General features: G+C 35.3%; 2 protein-coding genes across 3 annotated transcripts in view; one reads left to right on the top strand and one right to left on the bottom strand.

The window, feature by feature from the left end:
* Positions 1–21,313, top strand: part of LOC127962205 (inactive ubiquitin carboxyl-terminal hydrolase 53) — a 43,504-nt gene extending 22,191 nt beyond the window's left edge. For both annotated transcript variants that reach the window (XM_052561711.1, XM_052561710.1), the window contains exons 10-18: positions 1,457–1,606; positions 2,230–2,398; positions 3,512–3,667; positions 6,222–6,359; positions 10,855–11,536; positions 11,849–11,916; positions 16,929–16,980; positions 18,189–18,829; positions 20,366–21,313. In XM_052561711.1, coding sequence (XP_052417671.1) covers positions 1,457–1,606; positions 2,230–2,398; positions 3,512–3,667; positions 6,222–6,359; positions 10,855–11,536; positions 11,849–11,916; positions 16,929–16,980; positions 18,189–18,829; positions 20,366–20,445 — 2,136 coding nt within the window. In that variant the 3' untranslated portion in view covers positions 20,446–21,313. The remainder of the gene's footprint in view (positions 1–1,456; positions 1,607–2,229; positions 2,399–3,511; positions 3,668–6,221; positions 6,360–10,854; positions 11,537–11,848; positions 11,917–16,928; positions 16,981–18,188; positions 18,830–20,365) is intronic.
* Positions 21,314–21,844: 531 nt separating this feature from the next.
* The window catches only part of frem1a (Fras1 related extracellular matrix 1a), a 32,759-nt gene continuing 28,433 nt past the window's right edge, over positions 21,845–26,170 (bottom strand). Inside the window, exons 32-37 of the mRNA XM_052561405.1 lie at positions 24,051–24,098; positions 23,753–23,911; positions 23,556–23,672; positions 23,326–23,441; positions 23,109–23,194; positions 21,845–22,369 (exon numbers count right to left, since the gene is read on the bottom strand). Coding sequence (XP_052417365.1) covers positions 22,167–22,369; positions 23,109–23,194; positions 23,326–23,441; positions 23,556–23,672; positions 23,753–23,911; positions 24,051–24,098 — 729 coding nt within the window. The 3' untranslated portion in view covers positions 21,845–22,166. The remainder of the gene's footprint in view (positions 22,370–23,108; positions 23,195–23,325; positions 23,442–23,555; positions 23,673–23,752; positions 23,912–24,050; positions 24,099–26,170) is intronic.

The following is a 26,170-nucleotide window of genomic DNA, read 5'->3' as shown; positions in this document are numbered from 1 at the left end:
GGAAGCCTCCATCCAGATTAAATGGCTATAAAAAGCTCCTGACGTCACCACGGCTGCTCTTTTACAGTTATTTATTTATTTTTGTAGCACATCTGTTGCTGGTGTCATTGAGGCCGGTTTATGGTTGTGCCATGGACCATATGTGTGAAATAAAGCAGACGTTTATCCTCGTCATAAGACTGAGGTTGTGTAACTGCATCACTGCCTGCATAGCCCACGTCTGATGACCAGAGAGCCACTGCAGTGGAAGGTCATCCGGCGTCCGAGTGTGTCGATGGCCTTCATTACCAGCCTCATGTGTAGGAGTATAAAGCCATGCTTAAGAGCTGTTTACCACCAGACAGACCTTCTGTTTGTGCAGCTGCATGCATTTCAGATGGCTGAAATGCATCTATACATTTTAAAATAAATATTCCATAGATTTTCTCAGTGGTGCCATAGAAGAACCATATTGGCTTCCCAAATGAGCCTTTCAGTGAACAGTTTTTAAAAGAACCCCTTTTTATCTTAGTGTGAAGAACATTTTGAAAGTGTATAGAACCTTTTTTCCAATATAAAGAACATTTGGAATGGAATGGAATGTTCAGTGGAATTTTAAAGTTTTTCTTGGAATGCCAGCGAATAACTTTTATTTTTAAGAGTATAGTTGACCTTGCAAGAATCTATATTGGAAGAATCAGTGCTTTTACTCAAAGCGAGCGTCGCAGATGGTAAATAGCATTCATTCTTTACGCCTACTTCCACGTTTCCACCCTCCAGTATTGGATTCGTCTCGGCCGAAACCCCTTGGACAAGTACAAAGGCCTTAATTCATTCCCTGGTTCTCGCTGTGATGGTGGAGACTTCAGAGCAAAATTGCTCCCCCTGCCTGGAATCCATTGTTTCACGGGCCTCCGAAGAAAACCAGCTATTCAGGAACCAAGGGTGGAGGAGCAAGTCTTGTTATGCAATAGCTGCTTTATTTAAACTTGTTTAACACATGCATACTTCTGCGTCCCGTCACCTAATTCTGCCTTCTAAATCTGAAGTACTCTTTGACACAATGATTGTATCTCAGAAACTGTAGTCTAGCATACAAAGCTTAAGAAATGTGTTATAAATCATATGAAGAGTTCATTTGCAAAAAAAAGGATAGCTCAGTTTTTAAACATTTTCAAAAAAAACATGTTTTTTCGTTGTGCATTTCAGTTAATCTCAATCGAACTGCAGTTAGGTTATTTTGATTAGGTTAAAATAAAAACATCATATCAAGATCTATATTTACTCCTTTGTTTTTATTTATTTATTTAACATTTTAATTATTTAATTTAATTTAAAAAAACACTTTCGGCCAAATATTTTGGTTGCCAACATTTTGGTGCATCACTGCCTTGAACTTTCAATATTAATAGAAAGCTGTGCTGTACGATATTTATTATGATTGTCTAAAAATCAGCATTTGGTTGTGTCTTTGCAGCTCTTTTATCGCGTCACAGACGAGCGTGCGAAGAAGATCGAGCTGCAGTTGGTGGGGATGATCTGTTACTCCAGCAGACATTACTGTGCCTTCACCTACCACACCAAATCATCCAAATGGGTTTTCTTTGATGATGCCAATGTCAAGGAGGTGAGACTAGACTTTCACGTTATCTAGTCCTTCTGTCTGTATATTTACACAATTCATAAAGCCTACCCAGAAGTCCTGGCTTTCATGCTCTGTTATTAAGCAAACATTTGCTACATTTGGATATCGAAACATTTTACCATATTGCTTGTTATTTCCTGTAACTTCCCATATATCTTCATCCATCAGTAGTGTGTGGCTTGTGTTTACGTATGCACTTCAATGCTGGTGCTGCCCGTCTCCACCGCCAAGATAAATCATCCGCACACACACACACAATATTTGCAATACAGTAGGGGTGTGTGTGTGTGTGTGTGTGTGTGTGTGTGTGCGCAAAGCTACAGTATAGAGAGCCAATCCAGTATGCAATGCAAAAGAACAGCTGTTTTGTTGATTAAACACATCTTAATTCATCTCCTTTACAATCTCGCCTGCTCTTTTTGACTGATTTGATGCTCTTTCTTTCTCTTGTGTCTAGTAATTAAAAAGCAAGGTTACATCTGTTTGCCTGAAGAGACTTTTGTAGTACAGCGTGCAAGCCTTCATGTATTATAAGTATCTATCACTTCAGATAACTGCTCTCTGTATGCTAGAGCTCATTCTTGGTTACTCTTTATTTTTTCTAGGTGGGATCCAGATGGAAAGATGTGGTCACTAAATGCATCAGAGGTCACTTCCAGCCCTTGCTCTTGTTTTACTCTAACCCTGATGGCAGTGCTGTGGTAACAGACGAAGCCCCGCAGACCAACAGCAGTAGCACCCAAAATAAGAGCTCAGTCAATGGAGAAGCACCAGGTAAAAAATAAATAAACCTTTCATTGCAGTTGTATTGGATTCAGGTCAATTCAGCACATTGTAACCGTTTGAATAAAGACAACTGAGGTTGATTCTGCCATGACTTTGTTTGAAACTTTTTGTTGCTGTAAGCAAAAATAAATAGATATTATAGCTGTCAAATTGTTTTAACACATTTTATAATAATTTATCCTTTTAATAGTTTTATTCTGCTTAAAAAATGTGATTAATCACAGATAATTATTCACGGACCAGAAATTTCAGATTCTGGCTTCCTGGAAGAAAAAAGTTCAAAATAAAGTATAAATAAAATATATATATATATATATATGAAGTATATTTTCCAAAATATAATAATTATATATATATATATATATATATATATATATATATATATATATATATATATATATATATATATATATATATATATATATATATATATATATATATATATATATATATATATATATATATATATATATATATATATTTTTTTTTTTTTTTTTTTTTTTTTTTAAATAATATCATATAAAATAAAGACTAAATGTTTGGATTTAAATAAAAAAAATATTATTAAAATAGTTGATAAATAAAGTTAATTTTATTAGAGAGGATAATTTCAGTGTGAATCTGTTAATTGTTAGTATCAGTTAGCACTAATTGACCATTGTTTGTTGTTTTTAAACTGATGCATATGCGATGTAATGTTTGCATTGCACTACAAATCAAAGACATTTTGAGATAACGATACGATTTTGTGTTCGAAATGCTGATGGAAATGTTGTCAAAGTTGTGTTTGGGTATTAGAGCCTTTAAATTATTATTATTTATTTATTTATTTTTAAGTGAAAATGTTAATTTTACTGTACAAAGTTAAATCAGAATGTCTTTTCGGACAAGTTTCAGTCTTTGAAAACTTCTTCCTTCCCTCCCTTCTTCCTCTCTGACTCTTTCAAGCTTTAATTTTGGTGACATACCGAAAAGTGTACATTTATACAGAATTAATGAATTCAGCAAGCTGTGCAATAAAGTAAAATAACAGTGGTGCATATGAACAGACGCAGTGAAATAGTAGTGCATAAGAAATGAAATGATTTGTGTGTCTTTCAGGAACTCCTATAGTGGGTGGAAGGAAGCTGGAGCTGACACGAGAAAACTTGACTGCTTTCTTCTCAAATCATGGTACTCTGAAGCTTGGTACTAAGCCTCAGCCTCCTTCTGTGTTCAGTCGAGGCAGTAACCAGAACAGCGGCGGCAGAGGACCAGGTGAAAACACACACAAACATAACTTTACATTACTGCACCTCACAATGACTTGCTGGTTATCAACTGGAACTATTATTAGCTTTTTCACTACATTCATTAATTTCTACAAATTGCTAGAAATAAATATATAAAAAAGATTAAATCACTAAAATATCGAACAATGTGAATTGCATAATTGCTATAACTGAAACTCATAATAACTTTCTGTTCATGACTAGGACTATTATTCACATGCATTAATTTTTACAAATTGCAAGATAATGTCATGAGTTTTAATTTGAATAATTGTGCAGTCAAAGTATCAACATAATGACAGATTTCTTTTTTTTTTTCTTATTTGAATGTCAAGAATGAATATCACCGCTCAAGATTGTGAAAACAAATAAAGACAAATCCAGTGTTATTTTAGTATCATTGAGATACTAGTACAGTTTTTATGAATAGTTTGCATTAAAAAAAATGTTTTCAATAAAAATTTTGTTTTAAAATTGAAGCAATTCTGTATTTATTAATTTATATTTTTTTGAGTGTATATAAATGTTTTCAATTATTTTTGTGCATAAATATGCACTAAAAGAAAAAAAACTTTTAGTTTTAAGGTTTTATTTTATTTCAAGTGCAAACTTTTTTTTATTTTAGAAATTTTTACTATTTTAAGTTAAGGTAGATTTGATTTTAAGTCAAATATTTTATCTATTTATTATTATTATTCTTCCTCAGTAAACTATAATAAACCTGGACGCAAAATACCCAATAATTTCCATTTTCTTGATTTACTTGTGTCAGACGTCCCAATCCTTATGCCTTTTTCATGAACGGTGCAGAGGTCAAAATATTCTCTCAAGGAGGCAACACTGTTCTCCCACAAAGTATTTTAATACCCAGAGGATCAGAGAAAGCAGCGCAGGATGTTTGGACAAAGACAGACAAGAAAGACCTGAAGCGAGACGAATGTCCTCGTTCTCCAGTAGCCCACATTCCTCTGTTATTACAAACCATAATGGCTTGATGCGTCTCTCTCTTTTTATTGTTGAAGTTTCCTCTCCACTAAAAGCTCTTAGATCATCCTTGTAATGGCTTTCTGTCCTTAGGCAGTGAAAATATTCCCTTTGGCTCGGTGATATAGCTTATAAAGCTGTGCAAAATGAGTCCTCTGTGATGCAAGTGCACAGCTGCAATTTGAACAAAGTTGTAATAGAATCTGACAGCAACTTGCTTCCACTTTCTGCCAAGACATTGCAATAAGTTTATTTCATGTACGTTTACACTGTTTTGACTGCTTTTAAGCAGTCTGAATATAATATATAGCGACCTTAGAAATTACATGATACTTAAGCCACACTTAATTGTTGGCACAAGTTGATTTGGTGTTTTTTTTTTTTTTTTTTTTAGTGTTTTGTGTATTTTTGTTTGTTTGCTCTGCTTTTGTTTTTGTAGTTGGTTGTGTTGCTTCAGTTTTTGTTGTAAGTTTTGTTTTATTTTGTTTTTGCCATTTTTGTGCTATTTTTTATTTTATGTTTAGATTTTTTGCCTTTTATTTTAATTAGTTGTTTCGATTTTTTTTTTTTTTTTTTTATTATTATTATTTTTTTTTATTGTGTTATTTTGGTTTTCTTTTTTTGTTTGCTTTTGTCTTTGGTTTGTTTTTTGTGTTTATTTTATTTTTTCCTTTTGTTTTTATTTTTTTATTTTGCTTTTTCTTGTTTGCTTAGTTTTTCTTTGCTTTTTTAAGTGTTGGTTTTGGAGATTTCTTTTTTTTTTTTTTTTTTTTAATTGTAAGTTTTTTTCCATTTTATTTTTTGTTCTGTTTGTTTGTTTTTTAATGTGGCTTAGATGTCCACATATCTCTGTAAGAGTAAGCTTCACCCGGTTCAGAAGGAGATCAGTATCTTTTAAGTATGTTTGGGAATCGCTGATAGGGTGATGTTTTCTCAGCTGTGTCTAGTAACCCCTCACTAAGAGACCGTTATGTTACTGCAGTGAGTTTGAGGGCAAGAAATGTCCTTTCTCTTTCTGTTATCTGTCTCTCTCTCTCACTCTTTTGCTCTCTTGTAACACTTCACTGCTTTTCTGCTTCAGCAACACACACACACACACACACACACACACACACACACATCGGTTGCCGTTAAGGCTCTTGGGCTCTACTGTCCTTCCCAGAAGCCTCAGGGGTGTATTTAAAGAGTGCAGAGGCCACACTTTCTCCCACCATCCCAATGATCCTTAACTTCAAGTGTACTCTAATGCTTCATTTCAAGGGTGCTGCTTAAAGATTTTATAGCAGACTCATAAAACATACTTGACCGTTTTTTCTTTTTTTTTAATGGCTACGTTTACATTTCAGAATTCCTGAATTCCAAGAAAAGCTCTAGATTGAGACCCTGATATATGATCGTTTATATTAAAGCCAATTAATTCAAGCTATATAGTTTTTAATACCTCTGTGGGACCTGCATATGGATTTTGCTGAAACGGTGCCTTGTGTTTAAACATGTGCAATCTCCGGTCAATACTGCCACGTTTATCCATGTCTGTGTGTCTTTTTGTCTGACAGTGAAGATGAGCTTTGAACCGATTCAGAGTCGATTCAGGGAGATTTTGCGGGAGCTGCCGAAAGAAGGCCGTCCCAGCAACCTTATTAAGAAGGACTCGGATCGGTCGCAGACGAGACAAGAAACACCGAGACACCGGGGTAAGAATTTAACATCTTGACTGTTTTGGGAAAAGATATTTAAATAAAATGTAATTAGTGAAGTCTATGAAGGCAAGCTTGTCTTATACTATTGTTTATACACTACCAGTCAAAAGGTTGAATTTTTTTTTTTTTTTTATAAATTTTTGAAAGAAGGCACTTATGCTCACCAAGGTTGCATTATTTAAAAAAAAATACAGATTAAAATAATATTGCGAGAGATTATTTCCGTTTAGTTTTTCGTTTTCCGTTTATTTTGATTCAAAGCTAAATTCTTCCAGTTTTTAGTGTCACATTATTCTTCAGAAATCTTTTTGATATGCTTATTTGCTGCTCAAGAAACGTTTTTTTTTTCATTGTTGTAAAAACTACAAAAATAAACAATGTTTTCCATTGTAATTGGTTCAGTTTAAAGTAGACATTTCACTCTCAATAGATGTTTTTCATACAAAGTTCGCAGAGACCGAGACGGCAGAAAGTGCATCTAAAAGCAAAAACTTGTGGTTCTGATACGCAAAAATTTAATTTTTACAAAACAATTTGCCGTGCATTAGGGCTGCACAATTATTTGAATTTTTTAATCGCTATTACAATTATGGATGCCACAATTACGTATTCGTTCAAAGCGGCAATTAATCGTTCAAAGTCCGTTTAAGATGCGTTTTATTTTATTTTTTTCACATTATCTTAAGGGTTTTTCCCATTGTTTTAATTTAAGATTTAGTATAACATGATAATACCATTCATATTTTTACTTTTTGATAATTTAAAGAAGAAACCAATCCGATATATAGTTGACATTTGAGGCTTAATAGTATAGATAAGCACTAACAGTTTTCAATTTAGTGTTTTCAGCTTGTTTTTTTTTTCATATAAAAATACGGCATGCAGTTGCATCAAACAATGGTATAAACATCATGCAATTTAAATTGTGATAAAGGTAATTAATAATCGCAATTAAAATTTTAAGGGAATAATTGACAATTATGATTCTTGTCATTATCGTGCAGCCCTTGCGTGCAATTGATATGCAGTTTTCTACCCATTGCATAGCATATACAGTACATGCCAAAGTAAATTTTTGCGTATCAATGCCACAAGTTTTAGTTTTTATTAGGCATAGTATTTATAAGCCCTTTCATGAGATCAGCTTGGTTCAGCTTCACACTTGAATAGCACACATTTGTCGGATAACATTAGTTTGAGCGACCATGAATTTTTGATCAAATAAATGTATGTATTTGTCTACCCAGTCCTCTATGGGGAAGCTTTTAGCAGAGCTTTGGAGTGGAATAAATTCACTCACAGCGCTCTGCTGGTTCTTATGCAACCCGGGGTCAGCGAGAAGTGTTAAAAACACAGATTACATCTAACGTGTGCTCCATCCTCACACTAGGCTCTGTAATGTTTCTTCGGGTTCGCTTGTGCTTTATAATAATGGGTCATGGACGGCTGACATCTACTGTATGTGCACCTATCAGAGTTTGATGCCAAGTCAGGCCACATATCAAAATGTAATGTAACTCCACCTCCTTTTACAAGTTTCCAGATGGTTTTAATTGTTAGTGAGTTTAATTCCAAATGAAAAATGACTACATTAACACACATCGCATTAGATTTGCTGGAGAGATTAGATGAAGCACGCCGCATTGGATCACTTGCACAGAAGCTCCACTTGCATAACCACACTAATGCTGGATGAGGTCAGTGATACTCACTCAAAGGACCCGAAAGGCTTTGCTGGAGCCTTTCTAATGAAGCGATAAGGGACACATGTCCATCAGGTCAAGTCGTCTGTTTTAGAAAAGAAGAGCACTGTATGATTGCTGAGAAGTGTGTGTGTCAGAGCATATGCGTGCTTCAAAGACGAGTATGAGCTCACTTTCTCGGAGGAAAAGGAATGAAGCTGTCACTGGCGCAGTACTCGAAGGTGCGAAAGCTGAAAGTGTATCTGTGTACTTTATTTAACTTGAAATGTTACATATTAGTTGCTTTTCAACAGGTACTGCCCTAGTGACAATTTAGTACCTTTTTCTGAGAGAATAAAGGAATAGTTTACTGAGAGATGAATTTGCTCAGCCTCGTGTCATTCCAGTTTCGTGTGTCTTGCTTTTGATATTAAATAGAAAATGAGAGATTTTGAAGAATCTGTCGGCTGCTCTTTTCCATATATCGAAAGTGGACGAGCTTCTAAATTCAGAGTTTCCCTTTACTTTCGTTATATGGGTAAAATGGCTAGTACAATCTTTGATATGTTGATGATTTTTTTTTTTTTTTAGGTTAACTATTGCTTTAAAAGTAATCCCTTGTGGGAAAAATAAAAAACGTACTACTAATGCGAAAATATGCTTACAATTTCAGTCACTTAATTGCATGTTATATTAAATGCAATTAGCTGAACTTTAGAGAGATTTTTTCATTATTACTTTGTGTTTATTGCAATATGGTTAAAGTGAACTAAATAAAATGTACTTAATGTATTGATGTAAAAGTAAAAACTTAAAGTACCTATGTATTGAAATATTTGAAATCTGTAATTAAGTTGCAATTTAGTTCAATAAATTTTTTTTTTATTCAGTTTATTAATTTTAAATGTAATGTAATTTAAGGCAAAACTTAACTTGACATCATAACAAATTGGACTTTTTTAAAAGTGTTTAGAAACACAATCACTTAAGTGTACTCTCTTAAGTGGCTTTTTATTTCATTAATATTCTATTTTCTGCAAGTACAGTTTTCTAAAAGAAATATACTTTAAAGGTTTCAAGTACATTTAATACAAAGTGCACTTCTTCTCTAGCATGGTAATAATAACTGGGCCATGTAGATGTACGTGTATGGGTGTCACAATGACATTTTCTCATGTGCAGTGAAACCGGTTCACCATATTGTGCAGGCGTCATGTGACTAACTTTACCATATCCTTTTATTGCTCATTGGCTGTAAAACTGGTTTGCAAGCCAAGCTGCTTTGCTTTACCCTTTTTTAAGTCAGTATGTGGCTTACTAATGGCTTTTTGGCCTTAAGCGTGTATATCTCAGACCAGAATGCCTTCATCTTGTAGACATTTAACTGTGGAGGCTGTTTGAAATTCATTAGGTCAGATAATTCACTTTTTTTAGTGTGTGTAACGGCCACAGGTCAAAGTTGCATTAATATCGTGATGACAATATAGTGAACTTGGCAGAGGAGCAGTAAGGATGTGCTCATTTAACAGTGCCAACATCAGCACTGCTCTGCCACCTCCACCAGAAAAAGGTCATCCAGACTATTAGTGCAAATCTGCAAATGTCGGAAATAGATGATTCAGGCCTGTAGACAGGAAGCGGGTTCAGCATCGATGAATTGTGTTAGTGTAATTTAACTGAATGATGTGAAACTCAACGAGGGCTGTGTTTTCACACAGTGGCACAAAATACTTGTTTGGAAAACTAAATGCAGTTCTGTTCATACATAATTTGATTATAAATTCTTAAGACTTACAACTGAAGTGTTTTGTTTTTTTTTCAGTGTTAAAAATGTTTACATCATGAAGTATTAATTCATAAATATCACTGTGTTTTAAGGAGTCAAACCACACTTTAACAACCTAAACAAACCTTTCCTTGTCAGGAAAAAGGTCAGATTTTAGAAATTTAAGAGACTTTTGACCTTGACCTTCTCAAAACATTAAATACCATCATACAAAGCTACGAAATATAAGTATATGAGATAAATACAATAATAAATATCTAAATAAAATGTTTTCTTAATTATATTACATATAAAATAAGTAAAACTTCTTGAAATGTTTTATGTTTTTATTCTATGTAACAGAATAAAACATAATATAATGTACTAACATTACTTTTTACTATCTCTCTCTCTCTCTCTCATATATATATATATATATATATATATATATATATATATATATATATATATATATATATATAATATTAGTGCTGTCAAATGATTAATTGCATCCAAAAAAGTTTTTGTTTACATACTATATTTAGTATGTGTATTATGTATATAAATACACACGCACAGTAAATATTTTTACAAATATTTACGTGTACATACATTTATATTATTATATATAAATATATTTTATAATATACACAGTTCTTTGTTTTTATATATATATATGTGTGTGTATGTATATATGTGTGTGTTGTTATTATTATTGTATACATAAAGAACATTATTTTTGTTTTTTTTAAGGAAATAATATAAAACATGCATATAAAATATAAAAAGCTAAACTAAGATTATTGTTTTAATGCTTTTCTCTTCGTAAGGATATCATGACAGACATTTTTTTACTCCATACTCCCCTACAAAATCAATCATTCATTTTAATTAACAAATTTAAATTAATGTGTATCATATTTAATTTAATTTAATTTTGTGTTTTTGAACCATACTAATTGTACCAGGCAAAAAAAAAAAAAAGTGATAACCCATATGATATGTCTATTAAACAACAAGTCTGTATGTTTCTGGTCCCCAGACTCCCCAGACAAGCCTCAGTCCCGCTCGCTGTCACCTCCGGAGAACGGCTTCAAGCTCCTGGAGTCGCGGCTCTACAGCAGCCAGGGCAGGGGTCCGATGAAAGCCGATCACTGGCCTGTTACTAACACACGCTACAACCATGAGCCCCGCTCTCAGTCCCAGCCTCGCGTCCCGCTTCATCCCCCGGTAGAGAGCCGATCTCGGAGGCTGGATGTGGCCAACGGCTACGACACGGACAGCAGCCAGGACTCCCGGACGCACGGAAACCCTCGCAGCCGGCCCAATCGAGCGTGGAGGCCGACGCGAGAGGTGCTCAACGTCGACAGCGTCCTAAACAGCGATAATAATCCAAACGCTCGCAGACAGGCCTTTAATCAGGACGCCGAAGAGTCGGCGCGGGGCCGAAGAGAAGAACGCAAACCCAACAGCTTAATGACCATTTACGAGGACGAGCAGCGGCAGGACATGGGCAGCAGGAGCTCGCTGGATTCAGAGGACAGGGTTAAACCAAGCGTCACTAACCTTACCATTCGGACAGATAACTGGAAAATCCAGCGCACTGAATCTGGATACGAGAGCAGTGATCGTCTCAGCAACAGCTCGGCAAACCTGGACTCTCCTGTGGTGGAGAACATGAGCAACAAAGACATGCAATCCACACCAGAGACAGACCTCTCCAGGTAAGACCTGAAGTACTCCTCAGTTAGGAACAACATCGAGACATTTGATATAATTATATAAATGTGATTGCAAGAGAAGAATTCAGTAAAGACATGAGCTTAGTTGCACATTCCTGTTAAGTGTTCACAAATTCATCAGTATTGTACGTCCACCATAAATGACGTGGTGAAATATGACAAAATCCCATGCATGTTGTGTTCTCCCACATTCATGCAAGTGAAGGGAGCACAGAGTCCACTGTGTCCACCAATGAAGTCAAGCACAGCACTGCTGAAGAACACTGTTCAGTTCAATGCATCGTGTCTTTTTAGGGAGCCGAACTACCAAAGGAGGTACGAGGATCCAAAGGCCGAGATCTCACCTTCGTCCATTATCTACAGTAAGTGCTGTCTAATCCTTTTGAGTTATGATTTTTTTTAGTTGTTAATGGATAATGCATTTCAGACATTACCAAAACATTATTTGCATAACTTGTTGACAGTTGCGTTTTTCGCTGTATCCTATATAGGCAGCATATTAACTTCCATAGAACCGTCCCATGGGGCGCTGTTATTTTAGCATTAATTATGTACTATTATAGTATTTATTAATATTTTTAAAGCTTTTAGTTTTATATTTTCAGTTTTCCTTTTGAATTTGGAGTTTTACGTTTTAGTACTTTTACGTGCTTTTGTCTTATAAATGTAATAAACTGAAAATATTATAAGTACAAAACTGTTGAGAATATCAAGATACTGTAGTGTCATAAGTCAGTGATGTGGCAGTGTGGCTGTTATCAGATGAACCGCTGGAGTGAAGGGAGGGGTGTTTGTGGACCAGTCGTTTGTCCTGCTCGTGTGTGTGTGTGTGTGTGTGTGTGTGTGTGTTGTGATGGTCGCGGCGGGGCGGGGGGCTGTTTACCCCAGCTCTAGGTGCTTTATGGGCTGAAGAAGTGAAGCAGAAAGGACAGCTCTGAGTCTGTTTCCACTGCGGCGCGAGCTCTGAAGTGTTCGGTGCTGTGGGAAATAATGACTCTGCGTTCCTTTGACATTAAACGAGTGTGGAGGAGTTAGACAGGGAGGGATGCTGGATGTTTACTGTATATCCAAATTAATATGTGTGTAGATATATATATATATAGAGAGAGAGCGAGAGAGAGAACATTGAATATAAACATGCTATATATAATGGTGTCATTGTTTTATTTTTAATCATTTTGTTTTGTTTTGTTGTTTTTTGTTTTGTTTTATGTTGTTATGTTTTGTTTTATGTTGTTATGTTTTGTTTTATGTTGTTTTGTTTTGTTTTATGTTGTTATGTTTTGTTTTGTTTTGCTGCAATCGTCACATTTGAGTTGCAGTTTAACATTATATTGACAGTTCTTTCCAAATGTCATTTTGGAATTGGTTCAAAAGTGCTGAGTGTTGTCTTTCAAACTGGACTGAATCCAGCAGCCAATAGAGCAGAAATCATTCTGGAAAGCAAAAAGGAAAAGAACAGAGAAATAAAAAAAATTATAATAAATGAAGAATATTTAAAATTGTATAATTTTAACTATTTAATAATTTAAAATGATTCATTATTTATTTCTGTGTGTGTGTGTGTGTTTATTTATACATGTGGATATATATATCATATTAGAATACGTATGAATACGAACTTAATAAAAGCCACTCTTTTAGCCACACTGTTTGTAATAATAATGTGTGATGTGTAAATATGCATTAAATGGCAGTGGATTAAAAATGTAACACCTAAGTTAGTTTTTAATTATACATCAATAGATATATTGGTCAAAACATTTGAACACTTTGTCAAACATACATAGATAATGTGATCAAATGTGTTGGAAGAAATACTAATTCTTTTTTCTTCAAAATGTTATATTTAACTGACTTGCACCCACTAAAAATCACCTTTACACCAGCTGGATAAAAGTAATTGCAAAATGTGAATAAATATATATACATTTTGCAGATGGGACTTGGAATTGATATAAAGCATTTCAATTCATAAATTAAGTTCGACTTTCATGTCGAGAACATTTTTTGGCTGCTGTTCCTGTGTACATATTGCCAAGGAAGGAAGTGACAAAATCCCATGTTAACAAGCCATGCTTTGAGTAAACAGTGCAGATGAACGTTGGCCTTGTTTGATCAGAGGTGAAGTGAGGAGGGTTTCTGTAGTGTGTAGTTTATTGTCAGTGCTGTGTGTCCTGTAAGACGCTCGTAAAGGTCAGAGCAGCAGGAGTTTCTCAAATGTTTAAATATCTATATTACCAGTGTGGTTATTGATAACGAAGTTACTCTATTAAAACATTAATTTTCAGTCATTTAAATAAAGCTGAAAACCAAATTTAATATTGGAACAAAAACTGACGTAAAAAGATGCTGCATTTTATTTACCGCTGAACCACTTCCAAAATGAAATTGCGCTTGAAATTGAAATGGTCCAAACAGCAGCAGAATATTGCAAACGCTGATATTTAAAGATATTGGCCCAATAAATGTGAAAGTATGAATGTAGTTGGGAGTTTGTAGTGTGTTATTAAAAGTATTCTCCAAGATCCTGTTGCACTGTGGAAAATATTTATTCTTAGACATCAGTAACTATTTTCAGCTTGTCAACAGATCTAGATGTGATGCATATCTATCCCTATGTATATTTGCATGTATTACTTGGCAAGTAATGGCCTCCCTTTCAAAAGGGTGGATGAAAAAGATGAATTAGCTGTAATACATTAATTCTGCTCAGTGGCGTGTAGAGAGCAGGTGTGTGGCGGTGATCTCATGTTGGCTCAGATGTTGAGTGTTGATGAACACTCACAAGCCGCTCATTTCTTCACGTGTCTGGATGCATCGTCTAGGACTTTAGGGAACATGAATATTAACTGAATAATTGTGAATCAGGCAATGCTTTTAAATTATGATTATGAGCCAGGAAATGCTTTTTGGCTCCAGCTGGTGATAATCTAATTTATATTCTCAAATGTGCAATTTTATGTAGTGCTACTGTTTTAAAAAGTTCTGTTTTGTGATTGAAATGAAGGTGAAACAAATCAAATGTAAGTATTAGGTTAAAAACTAATGAAAACATGAAATGGTGTCTTGGCTGAAACTGAAATAATTTTGTTGCAATACTAAACTGACGAAAAAAAAAAGTAATTAAAATATACAGTTGCATATACAATGCAATATACAATATATTTACAGTTACAAAAATATCAAAGCAAATAACAAATACTAAAAATACTCAAACTAAAATAGTTATGTACCAAAAAGTCTCTCTCTCTCTCTCTCTCTCTCTCTCTCTCTCTCTCTCTCTCTCTCTCTCTCTCTCTCTCTCTCTCTCTCTCTCTCTCTCTCTCTCTCTCTCTCTATATATATATATATATGTATGTGTGTGTATGTATGTATATATATATATATATATAAATATAAAATATTAGTATTTTTTTTACATATGTCTGTATAGTTTTTATATACTTTTATTTTAAAGTTAGTTGAAATCTTAAATATTTAATTCTGTCATTTTTTTTATTTATTTACTTAAGAAACTTTTTTTTTTGTGATTTTAGTTTTGGGTTCAGTTCAAAAAATAATTTTTATGATAATGATATAAAAATAAAAGCTAAATGCTAATGAATACTATGATATATAATATAAAAAAAACTGCTCAAATAAAAGCGATTTTATGGTACCAGCTGATGTTCTAACTGTATTTCTTCATTCAGAGTATTACACTGTGTTTGTGGGCATGAATGATGTCTCAAACCACACAGCTTCTTAAGAAGAGATGATGTATTTGATGGTAATGATGTTGTAAATTTACAATGTGTGCTTTATAATAGAGGAAACAAACAAAACCTCCTAAACTTGCGTCAGTGGAGGGACTCACCGTGTGGTGGTTTCTTCTGGCTTCTCTATATTTTATAAAAACATTTAGCAATATTGCAACAACGTTATCTAATATTGCAAGTCATGGCCATCAAATGGAGGTTCTTCTCATGAGGCTTAGCAGCTTAAACACGACAGGCTTGAAAATGGGGTCTAAAGTCCAATCCTCTCATAATTGCATGCTAGCCAAAGGGATTTAGCTGCTAATGCGCTGGGGAATAAAATAACAGAAGGAGGGAGAGGCGCACACACACACACACACACACACACACACGCACACACACGCCGATGGCTGAGTCTCAGGGGGCTCGACATCGAGGCACTGACTGTACTCAGATGTAAAGACGAACCGACAAGGAAAATGCTAAAGAAGTGTAGTACTAATCAAGAAGTTGTGTCCTTTTCTGTTGGATTCTGTTTATTATGATGTTTAGTTTACATGTGAACTGATAGGTATTGGTACAGGTTTTTTTGGGTGGTGGGGGGGTCTTAAAGTTGCATTCAAAGTATGGCTCACTGAACTTTTACAGCAAAACAAATCTTCAGTCCTCATGATGACAGACTTGTCTACCAGTAAAGACCAGTGTTCATCTGTAGCGCCCTCTAGAGTTTCACTTGATATTACAGACCATCCATGACTTGAGTACTTTTTTTAACATATTACCCATTTAAATAGGAATTCAGAGTGGGAAATATTAAGATATGCTTTGTTTATTGTTTGTGTGTGTGTGTGGAGAGAGCGAGAAAGAGAGAATTATCTAAAAATATATATCTTATATTCAAATGTATATCTTAAAAGCTTTGTAGTAAGAGGCACATTCTAGATTTTTTTTCTCTCTGTATGCGCTTGAATTTAGAAATGTTTTAGTAATACTGAGTCACATTCATTTGGAAGAAGAGAGAGCGTATTAAACATTTATGTACTTCTGTGAGCAGTAAATGTCTTCAGTGTTTTTTTTTTTTTTTTTTTTTTTTTTTTTTTTTTTTTTAGAAGAAAAGTTTTGAAACCTATAGATTTATAAACTAATTTTTACTTTTAATAAGCAGCTGATCTGAAGCAGATTGTTGTTGTGAGGTTTTTGTCTTCCCTGACAGTCTTTACTGTTATTTTGTGCACTGCTGCGTCTGAATGTGTTCCCAGCATGCATCTGTGTAGTCATGTCTCCTCAGATTGAAGGTTTTGGTCTCTACAGTAACACACTGAAAGCGTTGCTGTTTTCTCCTTCGACTCACTGCCCACTTGGCTTTAATGATCACGGTTACCCCTTGAGCTCATTGTTAACCAGCCATCGTGAGCACAGAGAAGCTGGTTTGAGCCGGATGGACTAGTGTGCTTTAGACAGGCCAAGAGACCCCACTGAGACCCCGACAATACCCCAGCCCCGAGCCCTCACATAACACTTCTGCACTGTCTTTCACTTATTTGGGATGTGCGTTTTATTAATAATACATTTACATTAAAGAATGCATGCAACAGTACATTAAAGTTGATTATTTTTATTCATTTATCTTGTAGGTGACCACCAAAAGAAAACACAAAATCATTCCATGAGTCCTGCTATTCTAAGGTATGTCGTTTGGAGAGAAAAAAATTAATTTGAATGTTTAACTTGTAGTTTAGTGTGCTTTCCGTTTGCAGAAAATATATTTGCATGCATAAAACCTGAAAATATATGTGTATAGAAAAGATTGGAGGAAGGGAGAAAACGATTTGTCACTTACGTTTCTTTTTTTTTTCACATGAATCTGTTTTTATTTGCATAAGATGACCTCATGTGCTTTGGGCTTCATGGAAAAACATACTGATACACACTTTTCAAAGCATGTTTTGTGGCTCAGGTCATAAATGTTTTTGTAATAGTAATTAGTAATAATAGTAAATGACTTTTTAATAGTAATTAAGATGGTAGTAATAGCTTACAGTAAGTTTGAATGGAATGTTTTGAGACACAACTGCATGTCGATTGCAATAAATTGAATAAAATGAATTATTGTTTTAATTAGCTGAACTTCAGAGTGCTTTTTAACCCTCTTAATATGTAATTTCACAATTGCTTCTATTGTCTTTTGGATTATGGTTAAAATACTGCTGAATGTAGCACTGACCAGCATTTAAAGAGAACTGAAATACACTTAAATGTTGTTTCTATTGAAACGTCTATCGTGCCGTGCGCTTAAATATTGAACTACACATTTGTTGCAATTTAGTACATTCAAAATAAATAAAAGTATATTATTTAAAATATATATACATTTTAAATGTAATATCAAATGACACTACATTTCAAGTTGTTTCTTTAATATGTTGGTAAAACAAAAAAATGAACTATTTTAGAACATGACCAAAATTAGTAAAATTGCAATGATTTATAATGTGCTTGTAAAATAATACAATGTACTTAAGTGTGTTAAACATTTAAAGTGTTTCTCTTTAAACAAACATTCTATTATCTGCAAGTCTTGTAAGATTAACACTACAACTACACAGTCAGTACTCTTAAGTGCACTTCTTTTTAAAGTAAGAAAGATTTTGTGAACACTAAGGTGTTCTTGTTGCATGTCACATATACTTAGCATTGTATCATCAGTACATCATGCATTATTACATACAAGTAACACTAAGCCAAACCCTAACTATATAGTAAGTACATGCGATTAATTAAGATTACTCAGTAATTACACTGTAACAAAGACACCAGTGTAACCAGTTCGTTGTAAAGGTAATATGGGCAAGTATGAGGTAGATATAAGACAAACCTTCTGTTTTCTCCTACAGGAGTCAAGCTTTTCGATACAACCCTGCTAATGTGAGGCTGGAGAGGACTGAGGTACAACGATCACACGCGGTTAACAGGAACCCCATCTCTCCTAATTTCACCAAGACCAGCAGTTCAGAGTGGAACAGCTCTGACGATCAAACCTCATCACGAGCTGACGTTCCTCCGGTTCCCTCTCGGACTCACTCCGTGGCTCCACCACTGCCTCCCAAACCTCTCAACCTGAGCTCAGAGAACCGGCGACGAGATCCCCCTCCACCCAGCCCTCGACGTCCTCCTCGCAACGGCTCTGCTCTGTCCCAAACCTCCCTGCAGAAGTGGCAGGAGAACTCGGACGCGAGCTCCAAGTCTGGCTCCTCGGATCCGGAGAGGAATGATCTGTCCGCGAGTGAAGGTGAGGAGAAGTTCTCCAGCTTCCCCAAACCTGCGGCCGGCTCTCCTGTCTTCCCCAGCACATACTTCTCTGTGGACAGCTGCATGACGGACACGTACCGTGCCAAGTACCATAAAAAGAGACCCGCTCTGCACGTGATGGCAGACTCTAGAGCCGGAGATCACACATCGTCTGGTGAAAGTGATTACGGGGAAAGACCATCACCGGCTCCTTCAGAAACACACAGCAGAGCTCCAGCGCTGTCAGGTAACAGCAGACTCTAACACATGGACAGCTGTCTTCATGTAGCAGTGAATACCATAAATTGGCATAGTTTTATAGTTGATGCAGTCACTTACAGTAAGTAAATAAATACACACTGTTTTGCCAAAAGTGTTGGGTTTAGGGCTGGGTATTGTTCAAAATCTTTCGATCCGGTGGCAATTTCGATACCTCAGTTTCGATACCAGTTCCTAACGATACTTTTTTCGATACCATATGTTTTAAAATCCATTTCAACATCAACACAGATACATTAAACACAAAACTTAAATTTTTCACCTTAATTAAAACAAATTCTGGTTACACTTCACACTCAGGATAACATTATTAATACAACTGGTTGATAAAATAATTGTCTCTGCAAGTATTCTCGTAAACACAGTCGGTTATGTTTTAAGTGAACGTATACAGTGGCCTGCTGCTTAGAGAAATTTGCGTTTTACCGGATAAATCTGTCTCTCTCTCTGGGTTTTTTTAGACGACGTGAAAGGGGGCGTGTTTCAAGATACGCAATGGAGTAGACCAAACTAAACAGGGAGGGAGGGCAAAACACTCAACGTTTTGAGAAAAAACAACTACACGTGTTGTGTGACTGCGAGTATTCAGAAAGTTTTTAGAAATCCTCCCCGTCATGTCACGTGGTGGTGGACAGCCAATCACAGTGAATTTAGGTCCTTACATGCACGTATGCTACAAGCTCACACAGACACAGCCGCTCGGCAAAAAAAAAAAAACACCGCTTGGCTTTTGGAACCGAAATTTGGCACCGAAAGATAATTCATTTTTTGATACTCATAGTATCTAAGTTTTTCGTTTGATACCATAAAGGCATCGAAGTTCGGTACCCAGCCCTAGTTGGGTTACCCCCTTCTAATGTACAGGTTTGACTACTTCATTAATTTCCATGAGAATAAATCTTAATGTGGATGTGTCACGTTTGAATGGGTCGTACTATGCTGTCTGACAAACTATATTTTTTACAGATTTTATTTTGTTTTGGCAATTATTTTATTATTTTGCCCAGAGAAAATCGTTATGCGATTGTGCAACAGACATGCAGCTCGTTATCTCCCTGCAATTAATTAATAAACTTTCAGTATCGGCCCTTTTCATGCTATGACCAAAATGCCGATGGCTTTAAAATAATCAAAAATCATCCGATAATATCGGCGGCCGATACACCGGTGATCCCTAGTTACAATATTATTTTTTGTTTGTTAGTTTTTTCTTTCGTTTTTCGTGTGTATACACGCATTGTGTGTGTGTGTGTGTGTGTGTTTTATTTTAGTAGTAGTAGCGTCATTATATAGATTTCCAAAAATCTGTCATGTTACATAATTGTGAAAGATTGGGAATAATTTAATGTAATTTTTTCAATTCTGTTGCTATTTATCTTAATTTATAGACACATTCTTGTATTATTGGTGACTCATTTCTAGCATTACTATTTAGCACTAGTCTCTTTCCTGATAATACTGTTAAAATGATAACTGGCTGTTCATTTTCATGTTTGTATTTCAGTTCCTGCTTCCAGTAATAAACCCACTGCTAAATGGAAGCCAGTTGCAGTGAAAGGCCTGGATGAACACGGCTTCCTCTGACAGCAGATCTCACGCAGATATCACAGCCTTCCCCTGAAGATGTGTGTTTGTGTAGTATGCATTCAGACACAGTGCGTGGCAGTATCCCACTTTACATTTGCACATTTTTAAGCCAAAAGAGAACAATATTAAGTAACTTAAAAGACAAAAACACTCCTTAGGCTTTGTATCTTAAGACTAACAAAACTAACAAAAAATGTGTCAGTTTGCCCTAAAATACACCCTGTATATGATTAAGTGCTTTAGTTGGTTTGGAGGGATGTGTTTCTGTTCACTGCTTCTGATTTTTCTCTGTTTTTTTGATTGTTACGGAGGGAGGAGCTGCTAAAAAATTTGATTATATTTTCAGAAGGTGAAGCTGCTAAATGTGAAACCATTCCAGCTTTTTAGTAAGAACTGCTTTTGAACAGCAGAATTAAACTTAAAGTTTGATGGCCTTTTTTGTTGGTTTAGGTGTGTGATGATATCTCTCTTTTTTTTTATTCTTTAGTCCCTCGTCAGTAATTAAAAAGGGCCGCTTTAAATGTTTTCACCCTTTTATAATGTCAAGATCAGATTTTCGACCAATGTGCACAGAAATTATGACACTGGAGATTAAATTGTTTGGTCATTTATAAGTAAAAAGTGAAATTTGACATTATTTGGGCACATCGTAATTTTTCTGTACATTGAAGAATTGTTGTACATTGTCATTATTTGTATGATGTTTTGTATATTGCTCGACAGAACGCTGAATAGTGCCTTATTTTGTATGTAAAGATGGGATAAAGGTGTTTTTATTTGTAAAATGTTACTTTCTAAATTCTTTCATAATATTGAAGATCATTTTGGTTAAGAACTTTTAATAAACTGATTTATTTAAGCAGAAGACGGCTGCCCAATTTGTGAATGTTTAGACCACCATTCAGGGAGATTTTAATGCTTTTATAAGAAGTCTCTTCCGCTTCAGTTGCATTTACGGTTTTCTACAGTTTAAAACAGTAATATTATAAAATATTGCTATGATTTGAGGGATAGTTCAACCAAAAATGAATATTTGATGTTCATCTGTTTACCCACAGGGCATCCAGGATGTATTTGACTTTGTTTCTTCAGTCGAACACAAACAGAGACTTTTAACTCAAAGTGTTGCAGTCTGTCAGTCATATAATGGAGGTGAATGGGAATCATGGCTAAAACATACACTAATAAAAATGATACACTGATGTTTAAAGACACAAAACAATCGTTCTGTGCAAGAAACAGAGCTCTATTCATGCATACAATTTTTATTTTTTTATTTTAAGATTTACTTTTTTTCCACAACAACTGTGAGCCTAGAATATTTTTTGGGTGTATATTCAATCTCTGACAATAATTATAAAAAATGTGCACACAAATCATAATGACAGAGCCTCGATTTCAGATTTTGTGTATTGTTTTTTAATTAGAAAAAGCTTATCATGCTAACTCAAGAAATTATACATATAAACATCACCGCTACAAAATCAAAAACACCCCATATTCCCATAACATACAGTAATAAATACATATATAATACAAATAACATTGCGTAGATCATCACACATGACAGTCGTCCGAGCTCCAGAAGATGTTTTGTGATTAGAAACCGTTAATGTGGCTGTTCTGTTGTTTCTGACCGTGCACGATCACATCATGATCCGTACGTGCACGGAGGAGTAGATGTCGTGTCCTCAGGTTATGTGCAGCTCTGACTGAACTCACATTTTAATGTGACACACGTAGCGGTGGCCCTTTCCTTTCTTACAGTCTCGTATCTGCCACTTGGTCTTCCTCCAGACCAGGACGCACCTCCTCGTTCCCTTCTTCCTGTTTTTAGGAGGGGTCTGCCTCCAGTTGGTGTAAGTGACAGGCTCTCCACCCACCCATTCCCAGCGGCCTTTGCTGTCACGATCATTCAGTCCTGTTATTACACCGAGAGCGAGTTCATGTTTAACCCTTTAGAGCCTTTTGACTCACACTTTAGGGTCCAGTTCTTACTATTACATATTACTTTAGCCTCAATAAACTCCTTGCTTGCTGCTTATTAATAGTAAGGTGGTGTAGGTTTAGGTATTGGGTAGCATTAAGGGATCCAAAATAAAAAATAAAGCATTAAAATACATACAAAATTTTTTTTTTTTTTTTTTTTTTTTTTTTACTTGCTGGACTGAAGCGACTTAGGTTTAATTGAATATCTGCACTTTAAAAAAATTAATAATTTAAATGCATCAAACATGATTTTCAGGAATGTTTCTTTGCTCATCTGCATTATATTGAATTATGTTTTGCCAACACAATAAAACTAATTCTATAAAAATCATCTGACATATCATTGGCAGATACAGTCTGATATACTGTTAAAAAGATCTGATTGCAAGCATCAGAATTGTATTTTGTTGTGGGTCATATAAATATCAGCATCTACACTAAATCACGTATTTTTGCTCTGTTTGGTCCTCCGAATAAAACTGAGGTGTTCCTTCTGCTTTTTTGAGCTCCATATAATCCAATATCTTACTATATGAGCCATGAAAGCACATATGCAAACTTTCATTTTTTATTTTAAAAATATTTTGTCTGAAGATTCAATCAGCTGTTCTGTTTCAAAACACTGTAATTAAACTGACAGCATAAAATTAAGAAGAAGAAAAAAAGGTTACCGATCCAAAAGGGTTTTCTGTCACTGAAGTCCCACAGCCAGCCCATGACTCCTTTCGACAAAACACTGACCAGGTGTCCATCGTAGCTTGAGGGACAAGTAATGCAAGTAAGACAACTCTGGGGACTTATTTTTTAATTTTTTGAAATATTGGCAAAATAATCGTTTTAATTATGCACACATTCACTATTATTTATCTAGCGTTTGCTCTGTCTGACCTCTCTCTGCAGGCCCGCGCCGCAGCGCTCCACGTGGCTTTGCGCTCGGCGCTCAGTATGTAACAGTAGTCGTTGTGATACGTCCATCCTGGAGGACACTTCTGTGCTTTCACAGTCTAGATGAGTGCAGAAAAGACCAGAAAACATTCAAATCATCTCGTGAAATCCTGAAACCGAAGGGCATCATGTCATCCTGACTTCTAAATATGAAATACTGCGGTGTTAACAACCTCGTTATTCGGGGTCCAGGGCCTCCAGGAGTCCCCGTTACAGCAGAGCAGCTGAGCCGAGCTGTCGTTATAATGCAGAAAGCCAGTGAGCTCTGGGGTGCAGGGTTTGGAGGACGGCTGGGGAGAGGTACAAGCAAACATGCAGGTTTGTTTGCAACATATAACTGTAAGTGAATCGGACCTTTTCATACTCTCACCTGAGTCACAACAGGCTGTGCAGCAGCTCTGGTGTTCGTGTGCGGGACGGTCCTGGCGTGAGGAGGGCGCTGCTGCCCCCAGCTGGTCACCTGTGTCTTTCCGTCAGACCCCGAGTCTGCGCGGTCCTCCTCGACCGCCATCGATACAATACCGTGATACTGTAAGTGATTAGTAATATTAATGTCAATTAAGGGAATTTTTTTGAGATTTTATATAACAAATGGTTACAAAAAATTAAGATTAAAAATGTTTTTGGTCCCAGCTGCTTAATTGCCATTATGTTTTTGTGCTGCTTACTTTGTAAATGATGTCAGATCCGTGACGAACGATTTCAGAGGGCTGAACCTGCGGATGAAAGTTCACCTTGTTATCATGAAAACTACTGGATAAAAAAAATGGGTCACACTTTATTTTAGGGTCCAATTCTCACTATTAACTAACCATTAACTATGACTTTTGCCCTTATTTGCTGCTTATTAATAGTTTATAAGGTAGTTGTTAAGTTTAGGGTATTGGGTAGGATTATGGATGTCATGCATTATATGTACTTTATAAGCACTAATAAACAGCCAATATGTTAGTAATAGACATGCTAATAAGCAACTAGTTATTAGTGTGAATTGGACCATATACTAAAGTGTTACCAAAAAATGTTTTGTTAAATTAAAATAAACAAATACAAAATAATTCTAAATATTAAAAAATGTGCAATAACATTTTGATTAAATATTTTAGTTAGCAACTCACTGAAACTACATAAGCTGAAGTGTTAAAATAACTAAAATTAAAACGGAAATAAAAATGATTATAGTTGTAAGTTCTTAAATCTTAAAACACTGAAATGTGGAATTTAAAACAATAAAAACTAATAAAAGCTATATTTTTATATAATAATAAAAAAAAAAATATATATATATATATATATATATATATATATATATATATATATATATATATATATATATATATATATATATATATATATATATATATATATATATATATATATAAACTACAACAACTATTCAAAACTCTTTTTGCTAACTGAAATAAACCTAAAAGTCAATTATATATATATATATTAGGGGTGTAACGGTTCACAAAATTCACGGTTCGGTTCGATACGATACACTGATGTCACGGTTCGGTTCGGTTCGGTTCGGTACGTTTTAGATACAGCAAAATGTAAAAACATCTCAACTTTTCAGAATGCCGCAAGCGCACCGCGGGTCATGTGACAAGAACTAACCAATCAGCTTCATCCTTTCCCGTAACAACGTTGAGAGCTCAGCCAAGATGAAGGATCAGCTGATCATAGTTGTATATGGATTGCAATTTTGAAATAAATTTAGTAGCAGAGCTACTGCAAGCGATTTTTAGAGCTGCAAATCCATTTATCCTTCGCTGAAATTTCCGCGTCTCATGGAGAGAGCACGTCATTGTTGCTTAGCAAAGACAGACGCCTCATGAGCGCTTCTGCCCAAGCGCTTTGGAAAGGAGGAGAAAGACGCGCTTAGCGTTTTCCATGCGTTTTTAGGCACGATATGTGAACGGCCCCTAAGGCGCTCGCTCACTCAGCACGCGCTGAAGGCTCGTTGCAAAATGTCGAATGCCTTTAACAGACCAGAAATATAAGATCCTAAAATAACCAACAGGTCTGGTGTTTGGGTTGGATTCCCTGTAAGCTATAGTGTCTAAATGCTGCAGGGATAGTTTGCTGCGTGCATGTTTCTCCTTTTTTTCGTCTTTTCCCAGATAGTACTGACGCATATATCCCAGATATTCCCGCTGGTGTTTTTTTTTTTTTTTTTTTTTTTATTCCCGCTGGTGTACCCTGTCATGTTGCAGATGCGACATACCGTTGTTTTTTTATCCACCACTCTCTTGCCATCACCATTATAGCTTAAAGGGAATCCAAAGTGCACCCAAACACCAGACCTGTTGGTTATTGGAGGATCTTCTCATTTCTAGTCTGTTAAACGCATTGGCTATTTTGCAACGAGCCTTCAGCGCGTACTGAGTGAGCGAGCGCCTGCTGAGTAGCCTAACATAAACATATAAGATGGTGTTTTTTTCTTCTTCGGGAGTGTCAGGGGCGTTGCCTGTTACGTTGTTTGGGTTATTGGGCTACCTTGTTGAACGCATATCATTATATTTCTCTCTCTCTCTTTTTTTTTTTTTTTCAAATATAATTAATTACTCCAACGAACCGTTCGGTATACATAATGCGTACCGCGTACCGAACCGAAAGCGTCGTACCGAACGGTTCAATACGAATACGCGTATCGTTACACCCCTAATATATATATATATATATATATATATATATATATATATATATATATATATATATATATATATATATAATATTGTAAACTAAAAAAGTTTTAACTTAGGATTAAGCTGTACTAAAAAAT

This window comes from Carassius gibelio, chromosome B7 (genome assembly GCF_023724105.1).
Source record: "Carassius gibelio isolate Cgi1373 ecotype wild population from Czech Republic chromosome B7, carGib1.2-hapl.c, whole genome shotgun sequence".
NCBI classification, from domain to species: domain Eukaryota; kingdom Metazoa; phylum Chordata; class Actinopteri; order Cypriniformes; family Cyprinidae; genus Carassius; species Carassius gibelio.
This window is presented reverse-complemented; position numbering and strand designations above follow the sequence as displayed.